Genomic DNA, 13,370 nt, shown 5'->3' on the forward strand with positions numbered 1-13,370 from the left:
CAGTTAATTTCGGCCCATTTGCTGGCTTATGCGGTACCAGTCCACGATCCTTCAACCTTCTTCTAATTGTAGAGTCACTTACAGCCACCCTTCGTACAACACGAAGCCGCTGCTGCAGTTGAAAAGCGTTAAGGCGTCGATTTCTTAAAGAAGTTGTTACAATAAATCGATCATCTCGCTCAGAAGTGACCCGATTCCTGCCAGATCCTGAACGGCGCGTGAACAAACCAGTCTCCCGATAACGTTTATAGACTCTATGAACAGATGACAGGCTTAGATGCAGTCTTGCAGCCACAACACGCTGACTAAGGCCAGAATCCAGCAATGCCACAACTTGGGCGGCTTCTGTGGGCGAAGTATCCATACGTTTTAGAAAAAAAACCTTTTTTCAGACGTCCCAAAGTCACAGTATTGAAATAAAAAACAAAAAGTTTAAGGATAGGCGCCAATTTTTAGTTTTTAAACGCTAAATGTACTCCAACCCTAAACACACATTTGTCTCAAAACAGTGATTCATTTCGTTTATAAGATAAACAAATGAAATTCTAATTTTGAATTTAGAATTTTCGCTTATTACTGTAATGGCCAAACTGCCAGCTATACATTTATGTATTTTTTTTCATCGTATGAATTCTTTTTTGTGTTAAATTCGGACAGAAACAATGAAAACGGAAGTGTTTCGATTTTTTTGATGAGAAGTGTATATACTGTCGATAATACCTATAATTCCTTTTGACTATTGGATAGTTTCCTAGGTCAAAGATAAATTGTGAAATTCTGATTAAGTAAATAAAGAGATCTAAAGGCGACAAAAAACGGTTTCTTTTTCTATTTAACTTATTTACGAATTTTAATAAAGAAAAATGTAATAATGAGTGCGACATTTTATGACAATTTTTTTTTCATACAAATTCCATAGTAATTTGGTGTTTTGACGTTTAGTAAAAAGTAAAATCAAATCAAATCAAATCAAATCAAATAACCGAGTTAGTGAGAAGAATTATAGAATTTATATTCTTTACAAAAACATAAATCACTACATTTTAAGGTACTGGAAGGTTTTCTTTCATACAAATCCGTCACAAACAAAAAATAAACCGGGTAAGTGCGAGTCGGACTAGCACACCCAGGGTTCCGTGCCAATCAAAGTTCAGAACTACGCACCACCAAACCTGCCGAGAAACCCAAGGAAGACGAGTAAATGATGGAGTAGACGATAACAAAGTCCCTATACCTTTGGCTTCTGGCTCCATCTTAAGACCCGGAATATCAAGTACCACAAAAGTGCTTCCCAAGACAAATCAAACGAGCCGCAACTAGATAATGTTGTGTGGTTTTTTTTATACAAGAGTTCTTTTGGTCACCTACCGGCTCATTCTTTAGATCCAGGATATCATACTACACGATTATCATCACCAGAAACAAATGTTAAATAAGTAAAAATAAAATATATCGCATCTATTAAGAGGCTGCAACTTATTTTCTGATTACTTGTAGCTCGTTGACCTGCTGAAGTGTGATGTATTTATGTAATTAAAAGCAATCTTTACATAAACTTATAATAATTTACGATTCTCAAAATGTTTTCTAATCTCGAGGTCTATCTATATCCGTCAGTAACGGAACTAATATTTCAGACTTTTTGAGTTAGCAGTGCCATCTCCGGAACAATAGCGAAATTAAAGTTATTTTCGATTATTTCTTCTCACCATAAGGGTTCTTTTTTACCATTTTGGTAAGGAATCCTGCAAATTAACTCAATTTGGTTACCGGACTCCCCTTTGTTCAATCTGCTGGGTATGCCTACAGACATGGAGGTCTGTGTTGCTCTATGCACTTCGCACTTGTTCACCAAAGAGAATGTAAATCACTACTTACGTTTTATTGGTCACTTTCTTTATTCGAAACAGCGTTGAAACTTGCGTCAATTTTCTTTTTGATGGTTTCCGGTTAGAGCTTGTAAATATAATTTTACGTTTTAATCTGTCCAAGACAGGGGGTCAGCCTGCAGTCAGAAGTCAACACAATATAAAATGTCGTCGCAATCAGGTTTTAATGCAAAAGACCAGATCGAAAGAGACGTAACCGGAGAGGTACAGGGTCATTTCCATGAGTCGTATTTTGAACATCAATGTGTGGTGGGAACGGAAAAAGACGTGTTGATAACGGACATTCGTGGTTCGGGGTGGTTTGTTGGCCTGCGTCGTTGGTGGCATGGGTTGTTTCTGCTGTGGCACGGAGATGAGCGATGCCGGGTGTATTACTCCAGCTCACACGCGCTACGATTGGCGCGCGCGCGCCAGTTCCGTCGATATAGAGGACGCATACATCCTCTCAGCAAATTCAGGCAAGATATATTAAATACCTAAATACACACTTTCATTATGACAGTACATGCATTACCAATGTTGTCGACCCAGCTGCAGAGCCACAAGTAGACATAACACGACATGGTGCCACTTTTCATACGCAACCCTAAGCTGGAACATGATTTTAATATCAAAAATATTCTGGAGATAGAAAACTAGCAATAAAAATGTTTATTTTATTTTGTTACAGTAATATATGGGCTGTGTTGATGCTGGTCGTGACCATTACTAACAGAGTAGTGTTTCATCACAATACCTCGGTGATGTACGGGCGACTACAGCCAATGACGCATATTATAGGTGTTGTTCTGGAAGCGATCACGCTGATGGACATTGTGGTCAACTTAAAGTCGGGATATGTGGACGTTGACGCGCGCGGGATCGTGTTAAACTCCAAGGATGGACTCGTACACTACTGCTCTACCAAACTATTCTTCCACGTCGTTTCAGCCATACCGTTGCAAGGAATCATGCTCCTAAGATACCGACTACAACCTTGCACACTGTGTAACGCGAACAAATTCGTCTGTTGCTTGAAATTCTTGAGCGTATTCTCTTTGATTAGAGTTTACGAAGTGACTCGTTACTGGACTAGAGATAGAACATCTTTCAACTTGACATACTTCTTCAAACTCTTACGCATTCTCGTCGTAGCCGGAATAACATTTTTACAGTTCTTGAACTTCACAGATGCGGTAAACATTTGGATAATTTCGGAGACTAACTACATAGTACCCAATTCCTTTTTATACCAAATATTGGAAGTTAAAAGATATTTATTGGAGGATTCATGGAATAGCTTTTTCACCAGTGTACAGATTTCAATAATTTGCAAATTTCTATTTTTATTTAACTTTTCCTATGGTGGCGATGCCAGTATTAAGTATCCATACTATATTGATGCTATACAGTGTTTAATGGGATTTGTGCTAGCAAACTTGTTCAAAATTTGGGCTTTCGTTGAGTGGTACACGGTGATTCGTCGTCAGATGACAGTAGAAGATCACATGATTGAACACAAAAAAATGACGATGAATTTTATGCGCTCACGTCAAGTGTCGGATCAGTTCGGTTCCAAGATCGAGAACTACTACGACTTCAGTGCGAGTAAGATGAGAGTGATAGAGAAATTGAACGAGCTGTATCAACTGCTGCCGACATGTATCATTAGGGAGATCAAGATGAACTCCTACTATCGCTATGTACGGAGGATTCCCTACTTTGCTGAGTGGCCCAGCGAGGTGGTCGAAGACTTAGTCATATTGTTGAGAGAAGAAGTATACTTAGAGGAAGACGTAGTAGCTCCAGTAAGTAGATAATTTTTAAGTCCATGTAAAAGGTTTATTTGAACTTTGGCATTAATAGCGAGTCGACCAACGTCAATTCCTCCTACGGTGAATCTATTTACAGTGAGCGACGTCGCGTCTATCAATATTCTATGCCAAGGGTCTGGTAAGCAGTACTAAGGGCATCGGTTTGTGCAAGTACAGACTTTCTACAGGCAACTTCGTCCGCATCAATCTCGAAGTACCTGAAAGTAGAAACAGAAGTAATTAGAAATACATGAGCAACAACGACACATAAGCTTGATTAATGCTGTAAAATTGGTCTGATACAGACGGTTTGCTGAAGGCTTTAACATATCTAGTATTTAGAAGTGAAAACCGCTGAGGGTCCCAAGAAAAAGATGGCGTGACGACCGCAACGCTGAACGGAAACTTTGACCGGATGTTAGGCAAAATTAAAAAGAGAGGAAGGTTCAAGGGAAAGCCAGCAGAATCAAGTAGACTAAATAACTTTAACAATCTTATTTTAAAATTATATTTTGCAGAAGTGGTCGCAGGGCGAGGGGCTGATGATATTGCATGTAGGGATGCTAGCCGTGTACAATGCGGAGCAGAAGGAAGTCGGCCACCTTATCGATGGCGATTACTTCGGAGAGTTGTCTTTGGTCACGGACAGAGAAGTCCGCACCTCAGAAGTGGTTGCGATAACTTCTTGCAAGGTCTGACTACATTTAATAAATGCATAACATTATAAACTTACGCCCGAGATCCTTAATAGGGTGAGCAATTATAAGTTTGCAACTTCTTTTATTACAAAATACTAAGATGGATAATATGATGAAAGATTTGGTAACGGATGATCAGCTTATTAGCCTTGTACAGGTCTATCATGTTAGAAAGGACAGAATACCTTTGTCGGTTTCTACGGCATACCTAGTTGTATATCCAGTTAAACGCGTTATCCGTTAAAGTATATTATTAAATACCTACTTATCACGTATGTCCTCCTTAGAGGAGGAGAAAACATCAGTCTCTTTTCTACTGCATGCATTATGTAATTTTCATGAACTTAAAAAGAAAACAGATTGAAAAGCTGTTATCCTATCTACTAGACTGATATGCACTAATTTAGTAATGATTAATATAACTATAATGACTTATTACTTTCTTACAGATACTAATACTGTACAAGAAATCATTCAGGAGATTTATGAGACAGCATGTAGAGTTGTTTTTTGGTTTAAGACAGACATTGAGGGATAAGTTTTACAAAGAATCATCTAAAAGCACTGATGGCAATAAGCATACCAGTTCTGCAACTGAGCTTCCTCTACCAGCGGCACCAACTGCACCACGGTCACCGCCATCATCAATTCCACCCGCCACCCAAACGTCTCAGGACTCATTAAAGAAAGATCAAATAAAGTCAGTATTCGAAGCACTTAAAAATAAAAATTTACAGCGTAATCTGCAACTCGATTTCCAAGATACAGCTGGTCGCAACTCTATGACACAAACTGAGCAACCAAAGGGTAAAAAACAAGAAGAAACTTTAAATGATCAGATTAATGACAATTCATCTGATTACGAATGGCCAAGCAGACCAACCCGAAGTTTGTCAGAATATCGAGGATCGACAGGTATTCGTCGGCCTTCAACACAGATGAATTGGATCAATGAGCAAAATAGTTTCCGACGCTCAGAGGGTGAGATAGGAAGCGGTCCTCGAACAATTAGAGAAACTGGTCAAAACCTAACAGATGGTTCAAGTGCATCTACGAGCAAAACTTTACAAGAGCCTCTGGCAACACGCAGGGATTCCGATGTCGGTTATCGCTATACTCCATCAGCTGCTGCTGGCCTTCAAACATCTTCCAAAGAGACCGTACATTCCTCTCCTTTGGATGACTCGAGCCGGACGGCACCCGAAGATACAAGGGGCATCAATCTGTCATCCCGTGGACTACAAGGAGCTGGAACTTCTCAAAGCTCTTTATCTGCAAGAGTTCGGAGGCAAATGCAACTCTCAAAGTTATCTAAGAATCAAAACAGACGACTACAATGAATGTGTGTTAGGACCCTAGGAAGTTTGAACTTCGAACTCCTTTTGAGCTCGTTAGAATAATTTTGTTAAAAACGTAAGAGAAAATATTTTTTTTAAGGTACCTAACTAGGTATGTAAAGTCCTTGTAAAATGAACGTTAGTTTAATGTAATTAAATAATAGGTATAGCTTTTGCTACAAAACATGAAAGTACTTACAGTTAGTGAATAATTGTACAAGTTGCTTATCGGAATATTATGAAAGCTATTACTTGCGTAAGTATCAGCAGTTTTAGATTTGGGTGAGTAGGCTGTATTTCATTTCATGCAGAAGACCATGTGTATCTGCAACTCCCGATGTCTACGCCTGTTGGCTTGTTCTTCACGTGCTTACGCCAACGACAGTTCTAAGGGCGCATACAGACCAACGACAACCAGTCGACGACGTCGTCGACATGTTGATGGCACATGCTCAGTTGTGACGTGTGTAGTTGTTGTCAAATATACTCTGAATTGTTACTGGGAACCTATAGATACTTATTTTTTGCAGAAGAATGAGAATAAAAACTGCCTATTTCTCCCATCAGGTGTCGCTACTGTTGAGTGTTCTGTGTTCTTAAATTTTGACAGTTACCCATACTATTTGAGTAATATTTTTATACACTTTGTGTAAAACTTTATTCCCTAAAGATCGAAAAGAAGAAAACGTAGAAAATATTATTTTCAATCGAAACTGCCCTTTTCCAACTGATAGCTTTTCTTTTTCGTAACTCCTTTAGACGAGTTTATACTCCACATAGCAATATATCACGAATTTTAGCTGGACAGTATGGAGAACTGTCAAAATTATGGAACACTCAACAGTGCTGTCACATTTGAGCTTCTAGTTTTTAACCTCATTATAGGTTTCCTGTTGACGTTGTCTACCGAGAGTCCCTGGTCTTTAAGCGCACTAAGCTAGACTGGCTGCCAACTCCCGCTACTCGCACCAAGTCGCCACTTTGTTGACGACCGCGAGTTAAGAACTCGTAAGCTAAGTAATAGCTTGATCACACCTACAGAGTGGACGTGCCAGACATTGCGGGGAAGCGCGGGGGTGGATACTCGGCCTAGCAAATAGAACAGGAGTCGAGTAGCGAACCCGGCGTTTAATTCCTATTTCTGAATTATCCGTATCATATGGTTTCCATGTTAGAAAATTTCCTACTTAGTTTTTTTCATATTCTGAATTTTCCGAATTATAAGATTTCCACATAGTTCATTTTTACAAATTCATATTTTTCCATATTAGGTATTATAAATGGGCCAGTACAATAAGAATAGGACATTCTGCGCCCAGACGATAATAAATAAGCAATATTTAGGTTGTCAATAAAAACTTCATGCGCAATAAGGAGAACAGAGGAAGGAAGTGATTATGATTATTTTAATGTCAAATCAATCAATGTCATATCCATTATCTATTTGTAAATTGTTTTATTGCATTACAATTTTGCAATATTAATAGTTTGATTAAACGATAAATGATGGCTTCTACGAGTTCTGGGGAAGTTGGGCTAGATTTTGTGGAAATCGGCAAGCGAGGTAAGAAGAAGTTACTGAGGGCCGGCTACCAGTATTACTTACAAACAAAAAATAAAAACGGGAGTTCTATTTGGCGTTGTGCAAATAAAGTTCGACGTTGTAATGCTAGTGTGACATTAAATTTTGAATTGCATTCAGTATTACGAGAAAGTAGTCATACTTGTAAACCGGACTAAGTACTTTAAAAACAAAATATCACAAGCCCTAAATTCTTGCAAGAATCGTTGTCGCACGGATTGGAAGTCAGTGCCTAAAATATTCGAGGAGTGCATGGAGGGACTTGACAGTGACTCAGACTCCAGCAATAATGCCGAGGTACCGCCGTTTTCCTCCGTTAAAGATGCGTTGTATTCAGCACGAAGATTTGTTCCTGATTCGTCATATTCCAAATTGGTCATCTTCCAAACACGACACTTTCCAAACTGGTCATATTCCAAACTAGTCATATATTAGATTCGTCATCTTCCAAACTTGTCATTGTACAGTCAAACTGAATTTTAATAAAAACCAAAGTAACAATAATGTAAGTAATTAAATTTATTTCTTGTTAAAACATTTTTTAAGATTTAAAATATACCTATTTATGTTAAAAGCAAACATACTTTCTTTGCAATAAAATAACAAAGTATTCTCCTTAGAGAAAATAAATCATTAATAAAATTATACTTCACATAGCCTACTCAGACACTCCACAACAGTTATTTTTTTATCTACAAAATCCTGTACTATTTCGTTTTCTTTTGTAAATTTATTTTATTCTTTAGTTCGTCGGCGGTGCGTTTGGTTGGAATGTAAAAAAAAATTTTTTGTTCTTATATCCTGGTGTAGTGCTTCTTCCCTCATCTTTTTTACAAAAAAATACAATGAACCTTTTTTCTTTAATCTATGGTTAATTCTGTTGTTCCAACCTTCTACGGCATTATTTGTGCGGAAATTATCTTCATCAACACAAAATAAATTGCTAGTGATCTTTTGCATCCAAAAATTTACAAAATAATTATGAAATAACCTTATCTCGTTTGAATCTGAGGCAGAGTGAGATATTTCTAAGTATGCCTCCGGTACGTATTGTTTCGGTAACAAAGCTAGTTTTGCACATAATTTTGTGTAAAATCTGCCTTCTTCAGTAGCGAATGCTCCACAATCCTTAGATTTTTTCCATAAGGCTTTTTGGTAATGGAAATAACATCCTGTTACTGTTGCGTTCGGAAATACTGATAAAAAACCGTTTATACCAGCTAACTCAAAGTCACACTTAAACTTGGTGATATTTAAACCAAACCTTTCTTTTAGAAGGAAAAATAAACGCCGATAAATCTCTTCACTTTTGCTTGGTAAAAGCGCATAAACGAGTGGTACAAAATATGAATTTATAACACTTGACTCCAAATTTGCATGAAGACTATAGAGTTGGTTAAAAGGGGGTGGCGCAACCTTAAATGTACCATCAGCGTAATAATGTTCAGTCTTTGATAGAAAGTCCAAAGCAATGGGCGATGAAAATATTAAAATTTTATCGTCAAGTCCGTCACTACAAATAAAAAAATCTTTGGATAGCTGTTCTGGGATCAAAACATCGCTTACTTTATCATATGTGCATTTTCGCACATTAAGAAATCTGTTTCTGACATTGTATAAAGTACTTTTTTTATTTTTCCATATCGGTAGCTCCGACAGAGAAGATTCTCCATTAAGTTCTATAAAATCTTGTTCAATTTTCTCGAATATTTTTGGTATAGGTTCGAAATTATCGGTGACTGCCAATTTCATATTATCAAAGCATTTGTCAGCCTCTAACTTCATAAACTCCGGATTACATACATGGTTAGGCTGCCTCATGACGACATTATTATCATTTACAGTAATGGAAGTTGCACACTCACCCCTTTTTGTACATCTCCATGTAAGAGTACCATTTTTATTTTTTTTGTGTAGACTGTATTTGTATCCAGAATACAAAAGTAACTTTTTCCCTCTTTCACTTGCGATAAACTGCATTTCTTCGTGCGTACTATTATTAGAAGTCATCTTTTTATTTCATTAAAATTATATTCACTCAATATAAATAATAAAGTAACAATGACATTAACTTCATGATAGACAAGTAACACTCATATAAATAGGTTCTTATCATAAAATTTACCACAAAGGATTTATTGAATTAATTTGTGCAGGCAAATGTACATTGTATGACAAATTAGGAAGATGACGAATCTAATATATGACTAGTTTGGAATATGACCAGTTTGGAAAGTGTCGTGTTTGGAAGATGACCAATTTGGAATATGACGAATCAGGAACAAATCAGCACGAAAAGATGTTTATAATGTTTCTAAATGTACATTTAAGAAGATTGACGAAGTAGAAATCCCTGATATCTTAAAGAAGAATTTTCTTTTATATGAAGGTGAAGGAGAACATAAATTTTTTATATTTAGAAAACGGAAATGTCTAAAATTATTAAAAAAGGCAAATTTATTTTTAGCGGATGGAACCTTTAAGAGTGTGCCTGCGCCTTTTGAACAATTATTTACAGTTCACATTGATACCGGAAGTTCTCGGGAGCTGACATCTATCATACCAATATTTTTTTGCTTATTGCCGAACAAAAAAGAGTGTACCTATGAAGAAGTATTTCGCATTCTGAAAGAAAATTTTAATGTCTCAATATCTCATTTTAAAAGTGACTGGGAAACGGCAATAATTAATGCCGTTAAAAAAGTTTTTCCGGGTGTACGTGTAAAGGGATGTTTTTATCATTTCTCCAAAGCGATTTGGAGAAATGCAGAAAAATGTAACATGCTGATAGATAAACAACACAGAAAGATCGTTAGACTGTCTTCTAACTTAGCCTTGATGCCAGCCGAATACATACCCGAAGGATGGTTATGTATTTTAAACAAAGCATCCGATGACACTCCAACAGAAAAGTTTATAGAGTATTTCAATAAAAATTGGATGTCTAAAGTCTGCATGAACATGTGGTGTTGTACAAATGAGCGCCACAGAACAACCAACGCTCTCGAGGGCTGGCACTTTCGTTTAAACAAAAAGATAGGAAAGAGCAATCTTTTCGAATATATTCATTTTCTAAAAAAGGAAGCAGATTTTTTTGCAAAGAAAGTGAAGAAGGGACAAGTTTATGTAATTGAAAAAAACAGACGATCGAAATATATAATAAAAGATTCGAAAATTGAAAAATATATTGAAGACTTGTTAAAGGGAAAAATAACACCTGGACAATGCTTAAAAAAGTTATGCTGGTTTAAGTGATTGATTATATTTTATTTTACGCATTCTTTCCGTTGCGCATATTGTTAAGTTAAAAATAAAGAAAAATGTTCTGTTGTGTTTACTGTCGTAATTATTATTTATTCTAACTGTACTTTTCGGAAAAATAAGAACTTGTATAATTCATAATTGATAAAATAGAGAATTCGGAATATTCGGAATATGTAAAATCTATAACTAGGACTACATAGATTGGGTATAATAAAGAATTGGACAAATATATAATTTGGCCAATTCGGAATTAGGACCCCAACGCCGAGAGGCGAGTAGCTATCTCGCCAAATAACTCGGCCGAGCGCACGGCCGTGCACTCGTCGTAATGTTCATACACACCGAGTACTCGGCCGAGCGCTCTGTCTCGCCCGTCCACTCGGTAGTTGTGATCAAGGCATAAGTTTAGTTCAGCTCGCCTAGCTAACGTATTTTTATGTTTATCAATAGTATTTATATGTCCTTATCGGCAGATTTTCATTTGGGGGAATATGTCTAACTGTATTTTGTTATGGAAGTAAACTCTTTTGTTATAGTTGTTTCTTGTGGAGCAATGTGTGAAATTATGATTTTGTGCTTACTATTATTATTCTTACGTATAAGTAAATAAACTTTTTTTAACCACTAATCCAGTAGTATGCTTAATTTGTAAAAATCATAACGTAAATAAACAGCCTATACATTACGTACGTCGTGCGAACGTCCCACTTCTGGGCACAGGCCTCCCCACGATTTAACAGGAGGGGGTCTGGAGCATACTCAACCAACCTGCTGCGCTGCTAGTATGCCGGGACTAACTAACGGATTAACGTACCTTCCGAAGCACGGAATTATCTTACTTTTTCGGACAACCAGGTGTGGTGCTTATCTTATAGGGAAAAAAATATAGCACGAACGATACACAACATCTACATATCTAAATATTATAACAATAATGAAACATTCATCAGGAAGTCTCTCATTGTGTAGCAATATTTTTTTTTTTACAGAACGTCTAGGACCCTGTGCCGAGATTTTTCTTGCAGCTTATTTTCCCCGGCTATATATGATGTGAGAAGCTGTAGTAGTTTTAAGCGAATGAGACAGTTATATAAAAAAATGACTATTCAAAGTGTAACTGAGTAAAGATATTTTCGAATTTGAATTTGTAGTTGAACTGTGTCTGAACTAAGCTAAGTCTGTGTTTCGGATGATAGAATTCTTAAATACTTACTTACAAGTTTTATATGGGTTGTGACAGGAATATTCAGAGAATCAAATTGGGTCGTGTACTATACGATTGAACACTAAAGTAAGATCGACTCTATGGTTCGATTTATTTTTGCTTTCGCACATTACAGAAATGACTAAGACGGCGTTATCGGATACGATATAATATTTAATATAGTTTGTCATTTAAGAACAAAAAAAAAGGAGAAAAATTGAAGGGAAGAGAGGAAGGGGTAGACTTAGGATGACATTTATGAAACAAATAAAAGAGAAGGTGCAGGTCGTGTCGTATCGGGAGGTGAAGGTTTTGGCGGGAAGAAGAGAAGAATGGCGGTTACTCCACCGACAAGAGCGCAGCTCTTAAATATAGAGAGAGAGATTTAAGAACACTGTGTTTTAGTCAAAAAAGTTGTGACATGTTTATGATTTACTAACACCCTCTAGTAGGTCGATTAATTTTTCTACTTTTTCTTCTATTACTTAGGTATGTTATGATTATTTCTACAAACTATACGAGTAAGTAAACACAGATAAGTGTATGCGGTAGTCGTTATGCTTTGCAGACCAGACAGCTATGGAGCCCGACACAAATTATTACTCAACAATAATGTTGTCATATTATTATCAGGTTGAAAGTTAGCGTGTTAGTACGTAGTATTATTTCTTATTCTATGGTGTTAGCTTGAAAAATGTATACAGGGTGTTAATGACATCGTAACGAAAACTTTGAGGCATGATTAAGACCATGATTCTGAGTTGATTTCAAGTGGAATTTTCCGTCGCGAAAATATGGAACTGAAAATAATTTAAATAAACACAAACATTTTCATGAATTTTCGTTAACTCAGAATCATGGTCTGAATCATCCCACTGAGTATTCGTTACGATGTCACTAACACCCTGTATTTATTGTGGTACATCGTCTATCGTGTCCGTCAATCAGGTTGTGAGGTGAATTACCAACCCCATGTCGCCGAATGCCGCGTCTATGCTGTGTATATTGTATATACATAGAAGAGATTTGCTTATTTGTTAAGAAAAAATCACGAATTGTTTAAAACTAGAAAATAATATATGCTTTATTTTAGTAAAAGATTATACAAACGCTAACAAAAAATAACGTATTCTGCTTGTGTATAAAAAAGTATAATGTCCTACTGCGCAGTATCTAGACACGCGGCAGCGTGTCCAGCCAATTAAAGAAACAGAACTGGCGGGCCGCACCGTGTGTAATATTACACGAACCATTTGGAGCCACTTTTGACCCCCTCATAAATCAAAAACTATTTCACATAAACGTATCAAATTTGGCATAAATTTTGAGACTAACGAGATACATATGTGTTCTAAATTTCATAAGCTTATCTCAAACGGTTATTTAGATATTAAGGTCCAAAAATCCTCATTTTTATCATTGACTGACCTATAGATCAAAACTCTAACCCAGTTCCAGATGACCTAGAGAGTTAAAATTTGGTATGCAGATAGGTAATTAGATGAATACAAAGGAAAAAATACAAAACTGGCAATTTTTAAATAATTAGATTCTATTATGAACGCTTATTATAAATACCTAATGAAGAATGTTACTAAGTATG

At 36.6% G+C, this 13,370-nt stretch overlaps 1 protein-coding gene across 1 annotated transcript; it reads left to right on the top strand.

Annotated features, from left to right (window-relative positions):
- Positions 1-2,033: 2,033 nt before the first annotated feature.
- Positions 2,034-5,739, top strand: LOC126380232 (uncharacterized). Its single transcript, XM_050029497.1, has 5 exons — positions 2,034-2,347; positions 2,560-3,676; positions 4,201-4,374; positions 4,830-5,187; positions 5,471-5,739. The coding sequence occupies exons 1-5, from the start codon at positions 2,034-2,036 to the stop codon at positions 5,737-5,739; spliced, it is 2,232 nt and encodes a 743-aa protein (XP_049885454.1).
- The last annotated feature ends 7,631 nt before the right edge of the window (positions 5,740-13,370 follow it).

This window comes from Pectinophora gossypiella, chromosome Z, assembly GCF_024362695.1.
Source record: "Pectinophora gossypiella chromosome Z, ilPecGoss1.1, whole genome shotgun sequence".
Taxonomy (NCBI): domain Eukaryota; kingdom Metazoa; phylum Arthropoda; class Insecta; order Lepidoptera; family Gelechiidae; genus Pectinophora; species Pectinophora gossypiella.

Coding starts and splice junctions, on each gene's coding strand:
- LOC126380232 (XM_050029497.1), top strand. CDS start 2,034: ATGTCGTCGCAATCAGGTTTTAATGCAAAAGACCAGATCGAAAGAGAC. Junction 2,348..2,559: donor CATCCTCTCAGCAAATTCAG/GCAAGATATATT, acceptor ATTTTGTTACAG/TAATATATGGGCTGTGTTGA. Junction 3,677..4,200: donor AGGAAGACGTAGTAGCTCCA/GTAAGTAGATAA, acceptor TATATTTTGCAG/AAGTGGTCGCAGGGCGAGGG.